The sequence below is a fragment of the Pyrus communis genome, chromosome 16 (genome assembly GCF_963583255.1).
Source record: "Pyrus communis chromosome 16, drPyrComm1.1, whole genome shotgun sequence".
In the NCBI taxonomy this organism is placed as follows: domain Eukaryota; kingdom Viridiplantae; phylum Streptophyta; class Magnoliopsida; order Rosales; family Rosaceae; genus Pyrus; species Pyrus communis.
Window position 1 is genome coordinate 5988639 of NC_084818.1, and position 21138 is coordinate 6009776.

Sequence of the window (21138 nt, forward strand, 5' to 3'; positions counted from 1 at the left end):
CGATGGACTTTTTATATACGATTTCGACAGTGCCCTAGTTCCTGCTGGGTCGCGCGAAAAAATGGGGCCGTATCAAATTCAAGAAAATGGGGACGCCACGTCGGATGCCGCGTGGTTTTTTGAACACGTGGCACGTTTTGGACCCCTAGATGACTCGGCAGCTGCGAGCCAGTAGTTCCCGGAAGCTTCCGAAGGTCGGCTCCCTAAACTCCAGAGAGCATGTTCGGGGCTGGCGTGGCCGCCTTGCTATCACACCACGTGGTAGAATCTGATGCGATCACTAATGATTATGTGGTGCCACGCGTCCGCATCCTTCAAAGGGGACCTTTCGAAAATGCTTCTTTCCATGATTTTCGTTTTTGGTGCCATCTATTTCTATAATACAGTGAAATTTCTTTTTATTTGTAAATGAAGAGTTTTAAATTCGATTATTGCCAAAAGTGAATTTGAATCACATTATTATTAATTTATTATGAAACTAAGCACACCTCCATCTCTCTTAGTATTGTTCAAAAGAAAAAAGGGATTTCCGTTTTTGGTATTTATATTCCAAAAAATGTAGCAGGACTTGCTACAAGTCCCAGTTGACTTGTTATATATACGTATCGCACTCATTATTAATAATTTAAATTTGAGACGTTCTATTTTTTTTAAAAAAAATGATTAAAATGTCGTGTTAATAGCCACATTTTTGTGATATAATTCTATTTACGTTAAATCGTATAAGAATAATTTGATTATTTTTAATAATTTATTAGAACTATATGTTATTTAAGGTTTATTTTATTCTATTTTTAGAAATATCCTAAAAACTTGGCATGATATGTCCAAAACTTTAACACATTCACTTTTGGAATATAACTATATAAGTCATGTTTCCTTATTTGTTTGGTAAAGATGGCTACTTAGTACTTACACATCATGCTACAAATAATTTTCAGTAAAATGACAAGTTTTTCATAAGCTATTATAAGGACCACCCACCCGGTATGAATTTTGCCATTGGCTTGACAACTATAGGAACTATTATTCTGCACTTCACTTTTAATTTTTTGTTACTATGGAATACTCATCGTAGCAGCATCTTAACTCAAATCTCCTAATTTTTAAAGTAAGATTCCCTCTGTAAATCCTCAAAAAGGTTTGTAGTATATTTAGCTCTCGATGGGTAGCCTTCCCTCCCTCTAAATATTTTGTTACCCAAAAAAAATAATGCTATAGTACTATTGGTATAAATGTGTATGGATAACCTTCTATTATTGTGTTCCCGAATCATGCAATCCACACAAGAGAGAGAGAGAGAGAGAGAGAGAGAGAGTCCACCATAAAACCTAACTTGGAATCCGAACAAGTGTGCCCTAGTACTGTCCCTTCCCTCGGACATTGACCAATTTCTGCTTGGTACAAGTGGCACAGGGTCACTCAGCATTACACTTGGAAGTGAGAGATCTTACACATCAAGATTCGAAGATTCGAAATTTCTGATAAGATTTGCTCGACTTTATCATAAGTTATAAAGTTGTTGCCTCACTAATTTGAGTATGTCTTTATTGAAAGAGCACTTTACACCACACACAAGCTTAAACTTTTACATAATTTTGTTGTAAGCGATGTCCAAACAGAGGCAGATCTTCGTGAAGGGTTAGATTAAGCTCTAGTCTAGCTCGAATTCCATTATCTAATGAAAAGGCTCGTACATTGATTTACCTATTTCAACCTCAATTTAGTCCGAATTTTCTCCATTAATCTACTCTCCAACCTCTTACTTTCTCATCCTGACTCTACCACTGTCCCTAGTAATTACGAGTAGAACCTCACCCTGAATCGTATGGTTAACTTAGTGACACAATTTAGTTGAAGCAAATCATGAGGCTAGGAATATAGTTTGATGATTGAGTCTAAGAGTCCCAAAGTTCCCACTATTTTTCAAGTGATCATGCATACAGATATTGCACATGTTTCATGTCTGAGCCTCATGTACCATACGACATGCTATCCCAAATGCACCAAATCCGGGCCCTCCAATTATATGCCTCTCACTTAATCATGCAATACCTGATCGTGTGGCTACGATGGAGGTTCATCTGATCCCCTGCAGCGGCCCTACAGAATTAGAGACTCTTATCGAAACACATAGTCGTGCGGACTCGTACTGTTTGGTTTACGGGCACCATTTGGCAACACGTACAGGTTGCAGATTCACACCCTCTAATTTAGTTTTGGATTGAAATTATTTTATGGGGTCACTTGGAAGTTGAAATTGTGTTGGGGAAGCTGCATCGTAGGGGCCAAATGCCGTTGCTAGGCCCTGTAGGTATGTCCTCCTCAGGTTGTCAGGGTTTTTGTTTTGGTGAATCTTTTGTTGGAGTTTTGAGCCCCTTTAGTCACATCGGGAACTCAAAGAGAAATTGAGGTCGTTATATTAAGTTATTCATCTTTATTAGTGATTAGATGTTGGATTATTTGGAATGAAAATTAAGGTTTGAGTCATTAACGGTGTGGATTAGACTTGATGATTATATCATAATATTAATATTAATATTAATTAATCAAGACAAGATGGGTCTTGGGGCTTAAGAATTAAAATTAATCAGATCATTAATTTTAATTTTGAATTAAGTTTTGAATTAAAAACGTTTTGATTAATAGACACAACTCTTTGGAAAGAGTGGTGTAGCTTAAGATAAACCCAAAAGGTATTTGAAGAGGTATGAAAGAGCCTATATAACCGGAGTATCAGTTCCATCATACATCATCTTTTATTTTCCCATCTCTCCCATACAAAACCTTACAGAGAGTAAACACACAAAGTAATTCGCCAGAATTCTATAATCCAGTGCATGTTGTAAAATTAGGTAGTTGTATCTTGGTCGAGCAGACGTTGTAGAACCACAAGTACAAGAGTGGGATGGAAATATTGTTCGAATGACATAGTTTTTGCACTAGCCTCTACCTTTGAATTATTCAAGTTAGTATCATTTTTAATTTCTGTATTTATTGTGTGATTTCATTCTATATTACAAGTATTTTTGAGTAACAAAGTATAAGTATTTTAAGTTTTGTATTTCTGCTATTTTTGTTTCTAAATTGATCTCCAACATCTTTTCGTTTTATGAACAACAAAAACATCCCCAGAGCTCGGACTTTGGTTAGAGTAGTGATGAGTAGATTTTATATTATATATTTAACTCTATTCTTAGTATATTTTGGTTATTATTTTGGAAGAATTTTGATACTTTGAATTGTATTTTCAATATAGGACTTTCGATTTTCTCTGGAGCAAAACTTTATCAAATGGATGAATTTTTGAGTAATTCCAGTTGAAGGACATTCGTAAGTCAAATCGTGTCAAAATTCCGAGAGCTCGGACTTTGGTTAGAGTAGTGATGAGTAGATTTTATATTATATATTTAACCCTATTCTTAGTATATTTTGGTTATTATTTTGGAAGAATTTTGATACATTGAATTGTATTTTCAATATAGGACTTTCGACTTCCTCTTGAGCAAAACGTTATCAAATGGATGAATTTTGGAGTAATTCCAGTTGAAGGACGTTCGTGAGTCAAATCGTGTCAAAATTCCGAGAGCTCAGGCCATGCTAAGACGGTCGCATCGAGCAAAATTGTGTTCATACGTATCAAGCTCAGACCTCTATAGGTAACTTGTATGCTCTTGAAAGTGGCTTGCAAACCTATTAGTTGGCAACTCCAGGCTAGGCAATTAGCCCCGTCAGTTTAAAAGCAAGTTTTTTCATTACCATAATCTTCACATACACCAGTAGTCAAAATAAAGCAATCCTAAGTTCCAATAATTATGAAGTTGCAACACAAACAATCAAGTTTCAAAGATTTCATTGTCTGTTCACTTCTTTGATAAAAAAGCTATATGTTGTCCTAGGATGAAGTGAAGGATGATAAAAAAGCTATATGATGCATCAGAGCGGTTAGTTTTCTTGGTTCCATTTTAGTGTGACTACAATTAGGAAGGGCCATGAACGCAATTTTAAACAGAAAGGGGAAGCGAAGGGCCATGCCAAGACGGTCGCATCGAGCAATTGTGCTACATGCCCGATTAACTCAAGGGCTAAATCAACGAAAAACGAAGAAAATGTAGTGTTGTGTTGAATCTTGACCAATCATTCCTAACTTACGAAGCATAATCAATCCTTATAAACGTACACAATACTAATATGACTTGTTCATTTATAAAGTTCATGAAATTTGGGAGAGATCCGAGGTTTGAATCCATCCAGCATAATCGGAAAAAGAACCGACTCGTAATAACATAAAGTGTGTGTTGAGGCATGTTGTATGTGTAGCTTGTCGCCAATGCTTGGTTTAGCCTTCTTATAATTTCTAGCAAGCTAATTCATTGGGGTAGTGTCATGCTGTTAGCGTTCAGAGTCTCTCTCTCGACATGCAGATGCACACATGCACGTAAATACCATGCTGTGAGAAGGTATGCCAACCAATTCTTGTGAACCCTAATCATGCCTCTGGAGCCTGCCTCGAGGATTAACTCTCATAAACTCTACAAACTAAGCTAATAAACACCAACTAAAGCACAAAAGAAAATCTTGTTCGAGCATAGCAATTAGCTCATATGAGAGAAAAGATCAGATGGAAAGCGGAAAAACAAGCAGCAGCATGAGCTACTTCAAGATGCCTCTTCACTACCCGAGATACAGCAGCATGAGCTACCCAAATGAACTCAATTTGTTGAAGTCATTACCGTGTCAGTGTCTAACATGAACTTTAGAGGAGCTCATACACGTACATCATTGTTGGTACCAAAACCGTGCACAACATCACAGAATTTTAACTTTTCATCTCAAAAATGTTCTCCTTCAAAAACAAGCGAAGATCTTCAACCGCGGGGCAGCAATCTCCGTATCACCAAAGGACCGCGGAGTTGCTCATTACTTCAACAAATTATAGGCAAAAACTGAATAAGTAAAATTCGACACTCAAGACACTATGCTTTTCTCTAATAAATTTCACATTCCATTGAAAAGGAGAGTCTACCTACAAATCCTACATAACGCACAACGTAACCATACAAATTTCAATTTCACATCCAACAACAGTGCCGGCCACAGGACCTGATATTCTGATAAGAAATTACAATTAACCTTTATACAAGGAGTGCCTACCACAATGAGAGACGATAAGTGACAAATACACGATCGCCATTCATGACTACCACTCCTTCCAGGCTTGTGGCACCTAAAGGAAACTACATACACTAATACCGCCGCCTCACGCGCCTACCATTGGGATTTGCGGATTCTGTTATGGTCCCACCCCCATCTGCTGGCAAATCTAGCCCGTATATGCTGCTACCACTCCTCTTCCGGCTTGACAGAAGACTAGAATTGTCATCCACCGATGCAAATGTCTCCAGCAGCTCTACCAACATTGATGGGCAGCTCTCTTCGAGATGCTTGTACCCATCTGATTGCATTACGGCTGCAAAACACACGAGGATTCATGTAGTCCAGTATTCAGTTTTACAACATAAACTACAAAATGAAAACAGTTACATGCAAAGCAAATAAAAAGTAGTTCCTCTATGAAAGGATGAGAGTAATTGTTGCAGCCGGACGGATGTGGAAAATACAAGCTTTGAGAAAGAACGCGTGAAAATTAGGATATGTTCACAGGTAGATAATGTCAATCAATATTTTCAGCAGAACACCATGCCATTCAACCATGTGAGGATAAGGAACTACGGTTAAACTTAAATCAGTACACTAATGGCATTATGGGAACTCATGTTTCAGACCATTCAAAATGGTCATTCAATCATTAACCAACCGATATGGCATTCATCGCTTAATTCCTAAAAACTAAGAACAAAATAACTGTATTCGATATTTATATAAATGAATATGGTAAAAGGTGGGTGGGGAGAAAGGTCTGTGCCTTGTTAAGACCGATTAACAGCACTTCTGGTTTAAACTTAAAAACCGGTTTCCAGGGTCTAAAATATGGTAAATTGTGACAATCTCGTGCAGGTCCAACTCTTTGAATCACTCTTCTACCATTAGAGAGAGAAACAGTGAAATTCCTTGTATTTCTTTCCTTTCTTTAACTTAATGGAGAAAGAACGTATAGGGGAAGAACCTATATACAATCAGCCAAAATAGAAATCCTACTATACCATTCTCAGAATGCTGCCCCTCGATCAGCCAGATATCAAGTTGTCACCATAGGCTGACCAGAGGTCCCACCGTCCCAAATGGAATTATCATAAATTTTAAGGGAACATCCTTATTGACATCCTGAAACCATAGAGATTGATAAGGACATCTGCAACATGTATGATGAGGCAGGCATGCATGGTACTGCATCAAGGATACTTGAGACTACTAAGAAACAGAAAATTCAAAACTGATATAACCTGAAACCTTGCAGCATCAGAATCTATGGGTAACACCCACCTCCCAAGTTTGACGGATTTGCTGCAAATTTAAGACAGACATCCTTGAGCTGTCGACATTGATGCTGTTCGGCAAGAGCAAGTGTAGTCGCCACTGTTTCAGTAGTGATTTCTTTACACAACTTTGATTCACACAACAATTTCAGTCGATCTAGATTATACAGGTCTGCAGTTGCCAACAGATGCTGCACCATGACAGTGAATGTGCACAAAGGTGATGAGCCCATAACTTCATGTATATCAGGAAGTTTGTCTGTGTAAATAAAGAGAAGCATTGCCTGGAAAAAAAAAAGGACAAGATCTCTATTAAATTCATTAAACATGTTCAAAATAAGAGCATACATAAATAAAACCATACGGATAAAACTTGTCAGGAAAGGTCATTTTTTTTTTTTTTACAAACGATTGCATTAGTGGGTTAAATTTTTAGTAGGGAGAGGGGGATCGGTAGGATCAGACCCGCACCAAGGTGCATAGGCATCATTGCTTTCCGCCACTACTGTAAAAAAGCATCATCTGCCAGGAATCACTGTGAATATTGGAGCTGAACTTCTAGTCTAAATCTCAACTAATGAAACAAAGACAGATGAACCAGTGTAATATTCACAGTTACATGTTACTGAAACAAGCTCAAACTGGTATTCACTTATTAGAGCTCAGTTCTAAGGAATCAACTCCCACATGTACCCTTAATTACTTATTGAATCTGAATCCAGACAAGCCGTCAGCTCCTTTTGATTTATCACATTTAATTATATCTGTAATCGCTCAAACATCGACAGTAATAAACTCAAACCTTAAGATGACTCTTTGTAATTCATATTAGGGGCTTCTTGTAATAATTATACCGCCAAACAAGCAGACCCCAACAAGCACTGTAGTTTAAGTGCTAAAGGGAACATGAAAGAAACATAGATCACTTTCCCAGATGATCTTTTTAACCTATAAATAAGTGTTTATATTTACGTGAATTTAACAATTCTATACATCATATGAGAACTTGTAATTATTATAATTATTACTTGGTCTTGATAGCTACCAATCTACAAAATAAAACTAGCATCTGCCACACTTATTCATCATCCCAAGATTTCTTATTTGTTCATTTGATAACTGAATTCAAGAAGAAACTTTTGACTACTAATAACAGTGTAAAAGGTGAATGTCAATTATGGAGAGACATAGAAGTGCACAAATGTTAACGCACATATCATGCACTAGAATTGTTTTCTATTAGTTTCAGATGGTAACAAGTGGAAGCAACAAGATCATGAAGCATTACCTTAAAGATGAAGGGCTCAACATCCTCCACAACTACTTTATCTACGTTACAATCCCCGACAAGTCCATAAAACTGTGCTCTGAATACACGAGACCTAGCAGCAAGAATTAACTTGTGAGCTTTAAACTGTTCATCACCAACCTGAAAAACTATGTCACAACCAGCTTCAGAATCTAGAAAGTTCTTCAGGTCTCGTCCCATGTCTGACGATGGAACAGTGATTGTAAATTGCTTTGGTTGCTCAAGGCGAGTTCTTACAACTCCAACAGTGCAGTTCAATACAAGGCAATCATCCTTAAGGAACTCAGAAGTTTCTAGGAGTGATCTTCTGAAGAATTTCTTGTAACCCCTGAAATTACAAGAATAAATCTAATTACGGAAACATGCAGAAGGTTCCTACCTGAACATAAACTCCCAATATTCGCAAATCAGTAAGCTTAACCAAAATTGGAAAAGAGGTTACAGAAACCACAAGGAATCTATAAACAGTCTGATAAACGATAAATGATGAACTTCTCAAATTAGAACCTTGCAAAAACAGTTGACAGGTAGCCTTCTGTTAAACAATAGTGTAGACACAGAAAATGAAATGTTCGGTTTTTCCAAAATATAATCTTAATATGAATAACAATCATCGGACAAAATAATTTATCTATAAATAACATCTCTAAAGAGGTGTGTCGCTCAGGTCTCGATCAGACCTTCAATCTTTTGGTTCTGTTTTACATTTAATACGGAGAAAAAAATACCAATCTAAATCAGCCCTTGTTCTTTAGCTGTGCTGATTTTCCAAGTGATTTATTAAACAAATGTACAATTCAAAGTTTTACTAATAACAATGTGAAAAGAAAACCGAAGTAGAATGATTCATTTTAAGATTTGGATGAACATACAAATTCATACATCAGTCTAAACAATGATATACTTCACAAAATTAGTATCCATTGAAGTTTTTTCCTACAGTTTTATGCATTTTAATTTTTAACTCTCTCATTTATTCAAAGCAAGCCTAAGGACTGGACACCTATGCTGCAGAGCTCACTGCCACTAAAGCGAAAAGCCCCCAACATAACAACATGCTTATCTAGCGTAATCACATGCAGATCCACTGAAAAAACACAATATTCATCTTTACATTCCCCAATTCAACACCCATACGGGTCACATTAAAATCTGAATTACCCAATTGATCACCAAGCTGCTAAATTACCATTCGTTCACATAAAACACATTAAAACCTATCCCTAACCCACAATTCACCAGGAATGCACTCAATTTTATCATAAAAATCAAAACTTTACAGCAAAAAAACCCGCCAATTAACCCATTAAAATACATACCACATACTGCCTCTGTACTTCAGCGTGTACGGTCCGCCCTCGAGCGCGCGATCAAAGTGACTGTGCACCTTGTCCTTCCGACTATCCGTCTGGTCCACCAACGTCAGCTCGAACAAAGCCCTCACATCCGTACCCTCACTAACCAAAGCAATGAAAACCGAGACGTAGGCGTTGCTATCCTCGGGGTTTTTACCGTCGGGGTAAAAGTAAATTGCCCAATCGTATCCGCCCACTGCGAACGTATCGCTCGTCAGGTACTTCCCAGCGCCCATACCTTTGGACAACGAATACCCCTTTATCGTGAACCGGTGCGAACCGTTCACGGTCTCGCTGATCGATCTCGAGCACGACTCTTGGTCGGACCCAGGCTTCGAATTCCCCATGGATTCACCCGATTTCGCTCCTCTAGAATGTTTGCGAATCGGCGGCATCGGACAGCCCGGTCCGAGCTGAAACCCTACAAGTACGATCGGACAAGGCGCGGCCTCGGCATAGCATGTAAATTGGGCGAATTGGGAGGAAGAATTCGGCAAGGAAAACCCTAATTTTGGGTTTTGGGGGGCGAATTGGGAGGAGAAACGATGCGTCGCCGGAAGAGACGAAGACTCGAGAAGACTAAGGGGGAAGTTGGTGGCGTCGTTTCTGGGGTTGGGGGGGTCGTTTTACCATCTGACGGGGCCAAATGGGTTGGGGCTCGATTCGAATTTATAGATCTTTCGGTTCTGTTGACGTGTCGGAATGGACTTGAAGAAGATAGATTGAAAGTGTATTAATTTGGTTAATTAGCAACCTAATTACACGAAATTAGGCCCAATTCTCTTCACTAATCACGTTTATCATGGACACAAATAATTCTACGAACCAACATGTGTGCAATTGTAAGATTCGTTTCTGTTCCAGTTTAGGATTGGGCGCGAGAGAGATGAATTCAAAGAAAGATACTTTCTGGGCAACCATCTTTTGAGTTTTGATTTACGAATAATGAATCAAAATGTCATTTCATATGCATGTTATTTGGACTCGAACAAATCACACATCGCAAGATCCTAGGCCTTCTAATTCTTTAAGAGGTTTATCTAAAAGATTCACAATATAAATAGCAGATTGTCGTCAAATCTGACGGCTGCCAGAGGGGGGCTTGAACCAGTTGGAAAAAGCTCGAACCCACTTACGTAAAGTAGAAACGGAAGTGGATCAGTTTCGAAGGACTGGATGGCAAGAGTTGGAACAACACACACAAAATAAAAAATTAAGTACATAACATTCGAAACAAGAGGAATACCAAGGGGACTTTCTCAAAATGGTACTTTCTATGAACTCTCTGCCACTTCATAGTTTAACGTTAATTTCCGTGCCAACATTTTATAACATTGTACCCAAAGCATAAGGTGGTAGATAGTCTAACGAGAATCACACTTTGAGATAATCCCCTTAACATTTCTTCAACGTGATGAATTTTTAGATGATTATTTATTTGCTCAAAATCTTAAATTTGTTTATTTATTTGAGAAAATTTTTCTCACCGTCCTTAAGTGAAGGTGGCGTTCATCATCTTGCTTATTTAAATTTAACATTAGTAAGATGAATAAACATGAACAGTGCAAACTAATCTGTGTTTACAGTTTGTTTGGATTTTTTTACCCGCCCTTTAACGCGGAACATTCATCCCTGACAACTGCAATTTCCTCCTCTCAAATGCACACGTGTCACCATCTCACACTCCCTCCACAAAATAATTTTACACCTCCGTCGGTGACGGTGACAATAGCAAAGCCGTCAAACAGTGTCCGTCTTCTTCCTCGGCCACACCGCACCGACACTCAACCTTCAGATCCTCGCTGCTCTCACTCTCAGACCACCCCAATTCCGATTCCTCAACCCACCAAAACGCAGCGTCTCGTTTCGCTTCGACGGCGTTCTTCGTTTCCGATTCCGCCCAATTGAATTAAACTAATTATCCCAAAGATTAAATCATGACAATTTTGGGCAATGGCGATTGGCTGCGAATCCCGTTGATCCTGAAAGTTTGCGGATTTGTGATGATGGCAGTCACCTTCTTCTACTTCGGGAAGCACTGGTCCGATGGGTCCCAGCAGCTACTCTTCTTCACCACCACCACGAGCCGAGCACCCTCCGCCGTCTCCGTCTCGCCCAACCTAGACAAGCCTTTCAATCTCTCCGCCCTCATAAACGAAACCCTAGCTCCACCCCCGTTGCTTCCGTCTTCGCCGCCTCCGCCGCCGCCCGATGTGGTCCAGAGGTTCGGGATCGTCGACGAGAACGGCACCATGTCTGACGAGTTCGAGGTCGGGGATTTCGATCCCGATAAGGTGGTGGAGAATTGGGGCAGCCAGAACGGGAGTGTGGCGGAGAGTGAGCGGAGCGGGGAGGGTCGGGTGAGTGTGAAGAGGTTCGAGCTCTGCCCGAAGAGTATGAGCGAGTACATACCTTGTTTGGATAATGTGGAGGTGATTAAGAGGCTGAAATCGACGGCGAAAGGCGAGCGGTTCGAGCGGCATTGCCCGGAGGCTGGTCGGGGTTTGAATTGCTTGGTTCCGCCGCCCAAGAGCTACAAGACCCCAATTCCGTGGCCTAAAAGCCGGGATGAGGTATTTTCGGAGATTTTAAAGTTTCTTTTATGTGTGTGTTTGTTTTTAAGATTAAAGCATTAATCTTTTCGAACTTTGTTGATGAAATCTCACTTCTTTGCAGGTTTGGTTCTTCAATGTACCTCATACAAAATTAGTGGAAGATAAAGGGGGTCAGAATTGGATTACCAGACAGAAGAACAAGTTTAAGTTTCCGGGAGGTGGTACACAGTTTATACATGGAGCAGATGGTTACTTGACTGATATTTCTAAGGTTAATACTGTTTAAATTCGACGTGATTGGGAAATGTGTAATTTGAGCTTTCGATTACTTTTATATCTTGTTTTTTCTGATGGTCATAGTATAAATCGTGCAGGCGGTCCCAGACATCACCTTCGGTCAGCATGTCCGTGTTGTTTTGGATGTCGGATGTGGTGTTGCAAGTTTTGGTGCGTATCTGCTGTCGCGAGATGTCCTTACTATGTCAGTTGCACCTAAAGACGTCCATGAGAACCAGATTCAATTTGCTCTTGAGCGCGGTGTGCCTGCAATGGTAGCAGCATTTGCAACTCACCGTTTATTGTACCCAAGTCAGGCATTTGACCTGATACATTGTTCACGATGTAGGATTAGCTGGACTCGTGACGGTATGCAAAACTTATATTTAACCTTTTATTTTCCAGTGAATTGCCTTAGTTACGTGATGGTCACTTGGGTAGGGGGATATCTTCTGATTGCGTTTTCTTTACCTCGTTCACTTCTTTGTTTTGTAGATGGCATATTGTTGCTTGAGGTTAATAGGATGCTCAGGGCAGGAGGATACTTCGCTTGGGCAGCACAGCCAGTTTATAAGCACAAAGAAGTTCTAGAGGGGCAGTGGCAAGGTATTACTGCGAAAGATTTGTTTGGTGAAACTTTTTAGTAGTGTATTGATTGCTGGTTAGTGTTTGAAAGTTGTGCAGTTTTTGTATTAGCATTTCCTGACCCAGATGAATCGAGAGCAAAACAACATTTTGTGCCTCCACTTAATCAATTCTCTATCCCACAAAAAACTATAACCTATAATTTCTGTTTGACTGTAACAACAACGCTGTTTGGTGCACACAATTGCTTTCTGCCACTGCAGCAAAGCACCATCTTCGTTAAACAATGCTGTTTGGTGCACACAAAAATTTCCAGTCTGGCTGTCATTTAGGCATAATATATGACTCTATCCCCAGTTTCAAGAATGTGGAAGGATCGAGAAGAGAAGTGGGAGAAGGGGTTTAGTAATCATATCTGGGCCTGGGAAACAATTAAACCTTGTGTACTAACTTCTTTTTTGATAACATCACTGGTTTAATAGAAGCAACCTAATTTTTGGTCCATGACCTGACAAGAATATATCCTCTATGTTGGTTTAGTAATCATGTCTGGGCCTGGGAAAAATAAAAATCTATTTTTCTTTTTTTCCTTTTCCAGAGATGCTTAACCTCACCACGCGGCTTTGCTGGGAATTGGTGTCAAAGCAGGGCTATGTTGCAATATGGAAAAAGCCGGTTAACAACAGCTGCTATCTGAATCGGGATGAAGGAACCAAACCTCTATTATGTGATCCAAGTGATGACCCAGACAAAGTTTGGTATGTCCGTGATTCCTCTCTTAACAATGTTTGATAATTTTCTAAAGTAAGATAGGTTGTTCATCAAACTCAGATATTAATTAAATGCATACAACTGTTTTCCCTCCTACCACCTTACTTTGCATTAAAGCCATACATACTTGTAATTGGAGATAAATTTGGAATAAACCTGTAAGGAACTCTATGAAAATGTTGGACTCCCTTTTGTATTTTGTTTTTAGTTCTGAATGTAAGACCATTTCTTTGAGGTCTAGTTTCATAGTTTAAGTTTATTTCTGCAGATAATTGTATTGTTTTAGTTCAAAAGAGCTTTCATGTGCATGTAGAGGACTTGCCTCTTGTTCTATAAGGTTACGTTATTTATTGTATGATGAGTCAGGTATGTTGATCTGAAGGCATGCATCACAAGACTTCCTGAAAATGGCTATGGAGCAAATGTCACAGCATGGCCGGACCGTTTGCAAACTCCCCCTGATAGGCTTCAGAGCATACAAATTGATGCCTTTATATCCAGAAAGGAGCTATTTAAAGCAGAGTCCAGATATTTCCATGAGTTAGTTGGAGGTTATGTTCGTGGTTTACAATGGAAGAAGTTTAGATTAAGAAACGTAATGGACATGAGAGCTGGCTTTGGAGGGTAATGTATTTATCTTGTGCTCTACTGGTCTTCCTTTTCTATTTTTTTTGCTAAATTTTTCTTATTGCTTCTGGTCTCTTAATTGGTTGACAGATTTGCAGCTGCACTAATTGAACATGATTTAAATTGCTGGGTTATGAATGTGGTTCCTGTTAGCGGCCCCAACACATTACCTGTTATATATGACCGTGGACTCATTGGAGTAATGCATGACTGGTACATTACCAACTGTTTTTCTTTATTTGCTGCTTATAATAAGTTCAGTTGGTTTAAAAGTTACTCATTGGCATTATATGTATCAGGTGTGAACCATTTGATACATACCCACGGACATACGATTTATTGCATGCAGCCGGCCTTTTCTCTATTGAGAAAAAAAGGTGATCTCTCCCCTTCTCTTCTTTCTCTTACCCTCCAATCTGAAAATTTTCATTATTTAATGAGTTTTATATATTTCCCATCACTATCTTGTCCTTGTGTGCTTTAGATGGTACTGCACAAGAATATTTGCTTAATTAGGCGAGTTACATTTTACCGAGAACTAATATTCAAAATATTAGTAGGTATGATTAATTTGAAACAGAGCTACTCTAGAACAGTGTTGGATTTAACTTCTGATAAGTTGTTAATATAAAGGTTGGGAAAATGGAAAGGCTCTCTCTTGTTCAGTAATAGTTAATCATGACCGGAAAAGAAATGAAATGCAGAATTACATTTGGTTTGTCAGGATCATCCTGCATACATTCTTTCTTTTTGTTCCATTGGCTTGAGGTTGAGTTTTAACACCATGATGATGCTTGATTGTTTGATTTGAAGTTTTCATTCCATTAATTTGATGTTTGTTCTTGGGGTGGGAGTAAGATGCATTGGGTGAAAAGTGGCGGTTTTACACCTTTTTTGTTTCTTTCTGTAAAGCCTGATTTGATTCATACCATTATAACAGATGCGATATCTCCACAATCATGCTTGAGATGGACCGGATGCTAAGACCTGGTGGTCATGCATACATCCGTGACTCTATTTCTGTCATGTATGAACTTCAAGCAATCGGAAATGCCATGGGTTGGGGCGTCAATTTGCGAGACACATCTGAGGGGCCTCATGCAAGTTATAGACTCTTTATTGGCGAAAAACGCCTCTTGCATAGTTGAAGCATTGGGAAATGATACCAGATTGTATCCTACTAATTTTCTGGAGGGGAAAACGAGCAAACCAGATTGTCTAAAACCATCATTTGACGATGCCATGGATCGGACAGACTCGGTGCAAATGTAATGAGAGAGATTGATAGAATTCTTTTCATTGTGTTGTAGATTGGAGTAGCAGAGATTGGGTAGGGCACCCTCAGATCAGTGTCGAAACTCCGTCCGGGGCGGATAATGAGGATTGGAGTTGGTACATGACACACAGATTCGTCATAGTCGTGAGTTTAGATTATGATTTATTTATTCAAGAATTTCAATAGACGCGCTTTTGTTTATGTCAGACGAAAATCAATAGACGTATGAATAAAGGTGTGCAGAAAGACAGAAATAGGTGCGGCAAAGTCATTTCTTGGGTCCAAATTGACATCTTTGAAAATGGTAGGTAGAGAACTTGGGTAGAAGCAACCCGTTTGCTTCTTTAAGTCATACTGCACACCAACCATCAATATTCTCTTATACACACATATCATGCACATTCCATTTGTGCAGGAGAGTGACTGATGAACCCTAAACCAATCCGAGGGAATCTTCGGACCAGCGTAATCTTTCAGTCGATAAAACAAAAGAACAAAGACTCGATCACTTGTTTCTCACTTGAATTCTAGGTTGCATCGAACCAGCTGTGACGATCCAACTTGCATACTTGAAATGTTTCTTACTTATCAATCAAAAGCCAGGCAATGCATGCTTGAATGGAAAAACTCACATCACACATTCAGCTTGTATCACATCTTGGTCTCCACATTTGCTGCGGTCGGTCTTGGTGTGTTTGCGGAGGAGGTTTTATGGTGGTTGACCTGTTGCGAAGCTGTTTTGGCCCCGTGGTTGACCTGTTGTCATACCGTTTTGGCTCCGTCGTCTGCAATTGAGGTTGCACTTGTGAGGGTGAGTGCACTAGCTTGTGCACCTGAGGAGGTTGCCCTTGTGAGGGTGAGTACACTAGCTTGTGCGCCTGAGGAGGTTGCACTTGTGAGCGTGGGTGCACTAGCATGGGCACCAGAAGAGGTTGCACTTGTGAAGGTGAGGGCACCGGTGGGTTCACCTGAGGATGAGTTAGTTTTCGAGCACCATTATTGCTGGTTGGTGTTCGCCCACGTGAGCTCTCAGCCCTGAACCGTTGAGGATGAGTTGGTTGGCGGTGCTCAGGATTGTACACCGGATTCCTAACAGGTGGTCCAACAATAAGACGTGAAGTTTGCGGTCGGACTAGGGTGGCAAGAAGAGACCTCTGATCAGGCATGTTAGAAAATGAACTGTGATCGGTTGAGATAAGTCTGTGGTGGCTCATCGCAAATGCTCCCGATATCCTTGTCAGTTCACCGGTCCTAACAGCCCTGGCACTGTTTTCTGGCTGCTCAAAAGGATCTTCAATCTGTCCATGCACCAATTCCAGTAGCAAAATCAGCAGTGGTTACAGCAATGAATATCATTAACAAAAAGGCCATCATCAAAAGTCCTAAAAAAGATAAAGAGAAAGAGGGATGGACTTACAAATAGGGAATAAGAAGTTTTCGGCAACCATCTCGTATTGCTTTCTATGGCGTGCCATTGTCCGGTATAAGTGCAAATTCCAAACTCTGAAGCCCTCGTACTAATGTCAGAAAACTGCAAATTTATGAAATAACCATCATCAAATTGAAAAATGTCTAACCAAACGTTCCAGAGGAAAGGGAGGAGTGGAATTCTTGAGCATACCAATCTCTATTAAAAACACGACAAACTACGATTCAAGTTATTTGTGAATGTAGAAAATACCTTCCCAAGGAATGAGACAAAAAGCTCAGACAAAGAACTCCTGTTTTTTGGTCTCATGCTGTATGCTCTTTTTATCCTTTCTATATTTGCAACACATGTTTCTGCGATGTGTCTCTCTGCATCAACCCTCAAGCCTGCATATATCATAAGTAATAAGATATTTGTTCTAATCAGATCAACAAATTCTCTGTCCGACGCATTTTAGGTACCATTATGTATACTCAAACAAATTCTTATTAAAATACTACCAAACACTTAATCAACGTGGTTAAAAGACCCTCAATAATATGTCTCGAACAATATTGTAAAAAATGTATGAACTAACAGTATACACTAGAGATCACTAGAGAAAAGTAGATAAGAGTTAACTCGACAATCTCACCGCAGTGGATTATCTGAAGCATATGCAAACTTACTAATAAAAGAACATACACTGGCTCTACTTCTTACCCAAATCGTCCCTACTCTGAGTAGAAGGACTATGTCGGTGCAACTTAAGAAACAGAGCAATTAAAAGATTGAAATTATGATTTGGTTTGTCTACAACTAAGAACTTCTTTTGGTTGTTTTGGTTTGCTGCATAGGAGAGCAATCTGAAACTACAATAATTCAACTAACAAACCAGTACTTCTTCAACGACGACATCAAAGGGAGAAGACTACTCTCATATTGTACACACAACTGTCTAACAGATCAACTTCTATTCAAATTTCACCAACAACGAGCGGCCAATTAATATAGAAAATGAGGTCACCGGTTGAGAGATGAAAAGTACCTCTAAGATTATCAATGATATTTCCAGGATATATATCTTTAAGAGGTGGCAAAATTGCAGGTGAACATGTCTGAAAAAGAAAATTTACAAATGAGAAATATAATAAGCTAAAATTAGGAGCATATATTACACACAAGACACAACTTAATCATATATATTGATAACAGATGATGGAAGTAACAAGAGACTGAACCATCTCAAAGATTACAGAATTTGCTGCTAATCTACTTCCAGCAATTTAGGTTGATATCAACCATCATAGATATACTAAAGTGCAGTGAAAACAGTCTAAATAATCCCTCACAATTTAAATTACTTTCAAGTCAACACCAGAAGGCAATCATAGATATACTAAAGTGCAGTGAAAACAGTCTAAATAATCCCTCACAATTTAAATTACTTTCAAGTCAACACCAGAAGGCAGAAATGAGGATTTAAGATTACCTGAAAATGGAATAGCACAAGCAACGTGAGAGAGTATGAATTGAAAGTCCCGGCTCTTGGATTATTTATTTTGTGTGCTTTTGCCCATTCCTTTACCTACAAAAGCTAGAAGATTATGTCAGATACATACACTTCTCCTTTAGAAAGCGAACTCTAATCTGTAGTATCACTATACCAGTAAAACCATGTCGCGGAAGCGTGTATCTATCTCACTGATCCAGAGCAAGAGTTTGGACTTCACTTGACATTTCAGATTATCGATAGAAATATCACAAGAGACGTTTTGGATATTACTTTCAACCTTTAAAATGGGAACTCTTGCATTGGGTATCAATTGGTACCTCCTCCATCCACCTGAATATGAATATTCGTTCGAAATTAAATTGGAGAGGCTGTAATTAAACAAACAAAACTCCCCAAATACAGATATACGGACATATACACACACTCCTTGTTTCTTTTTCATACTCAGGAAACCCATACATAAATGACAGTCCAAGACCAACCCCTATGCATAATTTGTTGCCATTACCAAGAAATATTTATCAATTGTGCCAACATATTCTTTTAATTAACGCATTAAGTTTCCCAGAGATGATTAGGATATATGCTTAAGTAAGGAGGCCTGAAAATAAAAATATAAACAATTAATAAAGATAAAACAATGATCCTACCTTTCTGTCTCAAAGCATTCATAACATCTCCTAGTAAACGCTGTTTCTGCTTTTTTCCGTTAGATGAAACAAATGAACCATTGGTAAACTCAATTGAAACATCCAGGTCCCCCCATATTGTGAAAAGATTAGACACAAATGACCCAAATGGCTCCACAGTTGCACCTGTTAATATGCCAATTATGTCAAAACCAAAATTGTGTTATCTTTTCCTCATTACAAACTGCAGCTCGTTAAAAAAAAAGGTAGGCTGAATGAGCACTTATAATGAATCAACGACTAACAGTAGAAATGTAGAACCATGAAACTGTTACACAAATCACCTCTTAAACTTTCCATGGATTCAATGGCTTCTCGTAACTGATGAATGATTTGCAACCGTGTTGTCCAATCCTTGGGCGAGGGTTGGACAACACGTAGTATTTCCCTGAGGGTGTTATCCAACGCACTTTGGGCACTCATTATTCACTACTGTTTCACATAAGAGAATGTCAAATCTGTAGAGCAAAATGGCTTCCAGCACTAGTAACATAAGCAGAGTACAAGGTCCGAATACTAAATTTCCGGCAAGATTCAATCAATCAAACAAATCGTAAATACCCTTCTGGAAACCAACATAATCTGAATTTTAAGAATTGTTTGCTAATTTCTCTCTACATTTGCTAAACCTACACAGCCCTGAGTATCCAAGCAATCTACTAAAAGTACATACAATACAAATCACTAAATAATAAATAAGCATAAACCCAATTGGAAAATAAGCAATAAACCCCCAAAAATCAATAATTTAAAAGTTAAACAGTTGGCAAGGGGATCGTAACCCAGTTGGTTAAGAGCATTCAACCCAGCATCCGAGGTCCGAATTCAATTCTCCTCCTCCCAGTATCAACAAAAAAAAAAAGGAGGAAACAATTGAAAACACTTCTACCAGACGCACAAACATCCAAAGATCAAAACTTTCACTGATGGGAAACATCAAAGACTGAAATAATTTACCTTAAATACCGATTTCCCAGCAGTCAAAATCAACAGAAGCAATTGACTGCAATGTTATCTAGGGTTTCGAAGACTCCCGATCTCTGATCGCCTACATTGCCTTCCGTTCTTCCAGAAAGCACAAAACTTTGTACAAACAAAACATAATACACACATATATACACGCAGAGCGATTAACAGTAGAAGTGTACTGCTTTGCTTAGCGACAAGGGTTTTGTTGACCTTTTTGTGATGCGGCTTTTCTGATTGGATGGCGGGAAAGAAAAGGGGTCAATGCAGGGTCATGGGTTTTGGGTTTGAACCCGGTGAGTGGAGTGGTGGGTTCTTCCTCTGATTAATGGTGACGGTTTTGGGAGTGGTGGGAAAACGAGAAAGTAGGTTTAGTAGACCGTGAAAAAATATGAAATGTCTAGTCAAAACCAAAGCCCCCGGAAATTGACAAGGATTTTCCCTTCTATTTTTATTTGAGTGCATTTTTGCTCTTCATGTTAGAAGGATTTTACATATTATCGTTAAATGAATTTAAATTGATTGTGTTTATCTACTAAATGGATTTTAAATATAAATTTATAAATAAAGTAATAAATATCATCATCATTTAAAAATTGTGAGCAAAAATATCCTCATTTGTTTATTTGTTTGTCTATGCGGGGACATGATAAATCAATTTTTGGTCAAACTCAAACAAGAGTCGCATGAATTAATTTTGGATTTCAGAATTCCTAATTAAATTGGTTTACCATGAATTTATGGGTGCATGATGGATTAGAATTTCATTCCGTCATTAATTTTTTTTTTATCACAATTGCATTTTTGCTTACCATTCTATTTATTACCGTTAGATGAATTTGAATTTTGAGATTTGTACTTATACACTACAAGAATCTCAAAATTCAAAACTATCTAATACTGATAAATAGGATAGTAAGCATACACCACACTAAATAGTAGTGAGCAAAAATGCTCCCATCCTAATATATTTGAAAACATTTGGATGAATATTGAAAATGCCTATCAAGATTTAAAAACTTTAAAATTTCTGATCCAAAATTTTCTAAAATGTTTCAAACTTTTTTTTTTTTTGTCAAAAAATATTTCAAACTTATTCTCATCATAAAACTTTGAAATATTTCAATTATTTTATAGTTATTTACTACAAATTAATTTTTGTATTGTTGTCCCGTTGAATTTTAACTTTCGGATATATTTAAAAAAAAGCTTTAATGAACATGATTTCTATAGACTTTACCTAACACCTAGCCCTCAATTTTTTTTTTCCAGCTCTTGCCCCTAGTGCACGTTATAAGGCAATCCTAAGCCAACAAGGCTTCTCGCTTTGTGAGGGTCAAAGGGAAATGTCTATCGTACACTACCTTA

General features: G+C 38.5%; 3 protein-coding genes across 7 annotated transcripts; 1 reads left to right on the forward strand and 2 right to left on the reverse strand.

The window, feature by feature from the left end:
- Positions 1 to 4964: 4964 nt before the first annotated feature.
- On the reverse strand, positions 4965 to 9755 carry LOC137720771 (BTB/POZ and MATH domain-containing protein 3-like). Of its 3 annotated transcripts, none has more exons than XR_011066581.1 (5): positions 9066 to 9755; positions 7726 to 8074; positions 6405 to 6721; positions 6165 to 6285; positions 5331 to 5470 (listed from the first exon to the last, which is right to left on the reverse strand). XR_011066581.1 is itself a non-coding variant. In XM_068459886.1 (4 exons), exons 1-4 carry the CDS (start codon positions 9494 to 9496, stop codon positions 5247 to 5249), a joined length of 1281 nt encoding a protein of 426 aa, XP_068315987.1. In that variant the 5' UTR covers positions 9497 to 9752; the 3' UTR covers positions 4965 to 5246. The 3 variants fall into 3 exon arrangements, 1 of the variants encoding a protein (XP_068315987.1); XR_011066582.1 differs by having other exon boundaries at positions 6445 to 6721; positions 9066 to 9754; XM_068459886.1 differs by lacking the exon at positions 6165 to 6285 and having other exon boundaries at positions 4965 to 5470; positions 6445 to 6721; positions 9066 to 9752.
- Positions 9756 to 10697: 942 nt separating this feature from the next.
- LOC137720256 (probable methyltransferase PMT11) lies at positions 10698 to 15255 on the forward strand. The gene is made up of 9 exons (XM_068459298.1): positions 10698 to 11674; positions 11778 to 11927; positions 12031 to 12301; positions 12428 to 12538; positions 13116 to 13275; positions 13655 to 13912; positions 14006 to 14128; positions 14215 to 14292; positions 14856 to 15255. The coding sequence occupies exons 1-9, from the start codon at positions 11039 to 11041 to the stop codon at positions 15061 to 15063; spliced, it is 1995 nt and encodes a 664-aa protein (XP_068315399.1). The 5' UTR covers positions 10698 to 11038; the 3' UTR covers positions 15064 to 15255.
- Positions 15256 to 15452: 197 nt separating this feature from the next.
- Positions 15453 to 20068, reverse strand: LOC137720258 (protein HESO1). 3 transcript variants are annotated; one of them, XM_068459301.1, is made up of 9 exons: positions 19762 to 20068; positions 19089 to 19233; positions 18766 to 18930; positions 18267 to 18445; positions 18092 to 18187; positions 17648 to 17717; positions 16873 to 17006; positions 16609 to 16722; positions 15453 to 16489 (listed from the first exon to the last, which is right to left on the reverse strand). In XM_068459301.1, the coding sequence occupies exons 2-9, from the start codon at positions 19225 to 19227 to the stop codon at positions 15833 to 15835; spliced, it is 1554 nt and encodes a 517-aa protein (XP_068315402.1). In that variant the 5' UTR covers positions 19228 to 19233; positions 19762 to 20068; the 3' UTR covers positions 15453 to 15832. The 3 variants fall into 3 exon arrangements, with proteins under 3 accessions (XP_068315402.1, XP_068315401.1, XP_068315400.1); XM_068459300.1 differs by lacking the exon at positions 19762 to 20068 and adding an exon at positions 19587 to 19728 and having other exon boundaries at positions 19089 to 19236; XM_068459299.1 differs by having other exon boundaries at positions 15455 to 16489; positions 19089 to 19236; positions 19762 to 20064.
- Positions 20069 to 21138: the final 1070 nt, after the last annotated feature.